General features: G+C 52.4%; 1 protein-coding gene across 2 annotated transcripts in view; it reads right to left on the bottom strand.

The window, feature by feature from the left end:
- The window catches only part of NOB1 (NIN1/PSMD8 binding protein 1 homolog), an 11,821-nt gene that overhangs the window by 3,209 nt on the left and 6,749 nt on the right, over positions 1-1,863 (bottom strand). For both annotated transcript variants that reach the window (XM_008070026.1, XM_008070027.1), the window contains exon 8: positions 540-684. In XM_008070026.1, coding sequence (XP_008068217.1) covers positions 540-684 — 145 coding nt within the window. The remainder of the gene's footprint in view (positions 1-539; positions 685-1,863) is intronic.

Below are 1,863 nucleotides of genomic sequence, written 5' to 3'. Positions count from 1 at the left end.
GGCCACTGCACTCCAGCCTGGGCGACAGAGCAAGACTCCAACTCCAAAACAAAACAAAACAAAATCCTTGTACACTCGTGGCTCCTCTGCTGCTTGGAGAACCCAGTGCCTCTCATTGGTCCCTCCCTCCTCCTCTCCTGTTTCCCTGGAACAACCTGTGGCTGCAGCGTGTCCAGCCTGCCTCTCTTCTGTGTGGCACGCTCACTCTCTCTTCCTGATGGCTCACGGAGCTTCTGAGAGCCTGCACCCTTCCCCCACTCCCACTCTTCTCACCTCCACCATGTTCCAAACAATCCCCCCTGAGGTGTGTTCCACCCACGGCCCTCAGCATCTATTGCCTGGAATCACTGGCTATTTCTCACTAAACTCACAAAGCTCACGTGGAGGCTGTTGCAAGTCCTTCCCATCTGTCTTGGTACTAAGTCACAGGCCTTCAACCTTGTGTCCGGCACAGATGACAGGACTAGGTTCTCTCGTGTCCCCTGCTACCCCCCTTCCCTCAGTCTGCAACTGTGGGGGGAATGGGGTGTGGCACTCACCCGGAGGCCTTGGGGGTTCAGCACCTTGGGGTTGCGGGAGAAGTACATGTGCAGGGTGCCGTCGTCGCTGACGGTCACAGACACTTTCTTCAGGGTCTTGTTCCCACAATGAGAACAGAACACTCGGCTCATGTCAGATGTTGTTCTGGGAGACACAAAAGGAGATGCTGTGTATATACTGTGACCGCAGGCAGCAAGCCCCTCCCCAGGGCACGAGGTGAGTCGCATGCCTCAGAGAGGGAAGCATGGGAAATCGAGAGGCTGAACCGTGTCACACACGTCAAAGACAAAGGTTGCCGGGCATCCTGCTGAAGGGGTCGCCACATGGCTGCTGCCTTCCTCTGAGGGAAAAGGAAAAGGACACCAGGGACACATGAGGAGTGGGAACAGGAAGATGCTGTTATGTTCATAACGAGCTCCTACTGAACACTGTCAGGCTTTGCTCCCAAAGGCTGGTATCCTATGAGGTTGGTACTGTCTTCATTTTACAGATGGAGAAACCAAGGCAAGATAAGGTAGTTTGCTCAAGGTAACACAACTAGTACACAGCAGATAAACCTGGGCAGCCTGGCTCCAGATCAGTGCTCCTAGTGTCATTGTACTTTCTCAAGAGGCACATTATTATAGCTCTAACTACCTTGTCCCCAAATGTCAGCCTGAGCATTAATTAACCCAGAAGGTGGCCCCGGTGGTGGCAAGAATTTACTGAGTTACATGGCAACACCATAAAGCCTGCTGTGGTTGAACTGTGTGTGGGTGCTAAGGGCAGATTCCCAGGCCTTGCCCTCTCCTGCCCACTGGAGACTGCTGGTGAACCTTGGACAGGAAAAAGCTCCAACTGTCAAGGGCCAAGCAGTAGCCCTGGCCTTGACCTTAGGGGTTCTCCATCAGTTTCTAATGGTCAGGTGACAAGAGCTGTGGGGAGTGGATGGAGAAGCCAAACCCCCATCTGCAAGTCCCTTGCCAGTAAACTCAGTGTTCCGAACAGATGCTAGGAACTAACCATTCTGTAAAAGAAACAGGCTAATCCCATAAGAATGAAGAATATTTCCAAGCATTTCTAAGAACGAGTACTAATTTGTGGGAACTGAGGGGCCTTTGGAACAATGGACAATGGGGAAAATGGAATCTTATGAAGCTAGGAGCTTTATTGTCAGGAGCCTGAGCAGAAAAAGTAAATTAAGATTCAGAAAGGAGCCGGGCTCGGTGGCTCAGCCTGTAATCCCGTGCCTTTGGGAGGCTGAGGTGAGTGGATTGCCTGAGCCCGCGGGTTCGAGACCCGCCTGGGCAACTTGGCGAGACCTCACCTCTACAATAAGTCAAA

The sequence above is a fragment of the Carlito syrichta genome, unplaced genomic scaffold (assembly GCF_000164805.1).
Source record: "Carlito syrichta isolate Samal-C Ts95f unplaced genomic scaffold, Tarsius_syrichta-2.0.1 Scaffold312739, whole genome shotgun sequence".
In the NCBI taxonomy this organism is placed as follows: domain Eukaryota; kingdom Metazoa; phylum Chordata; class Mammalia; order Primates; family Tarsiidae; genus Carlito; species Carlito syrichta.
Note: the sequence above shows the minus strand (reverse complement) of the source record. Positions and strands in the feature narration are given on the sequence as shown.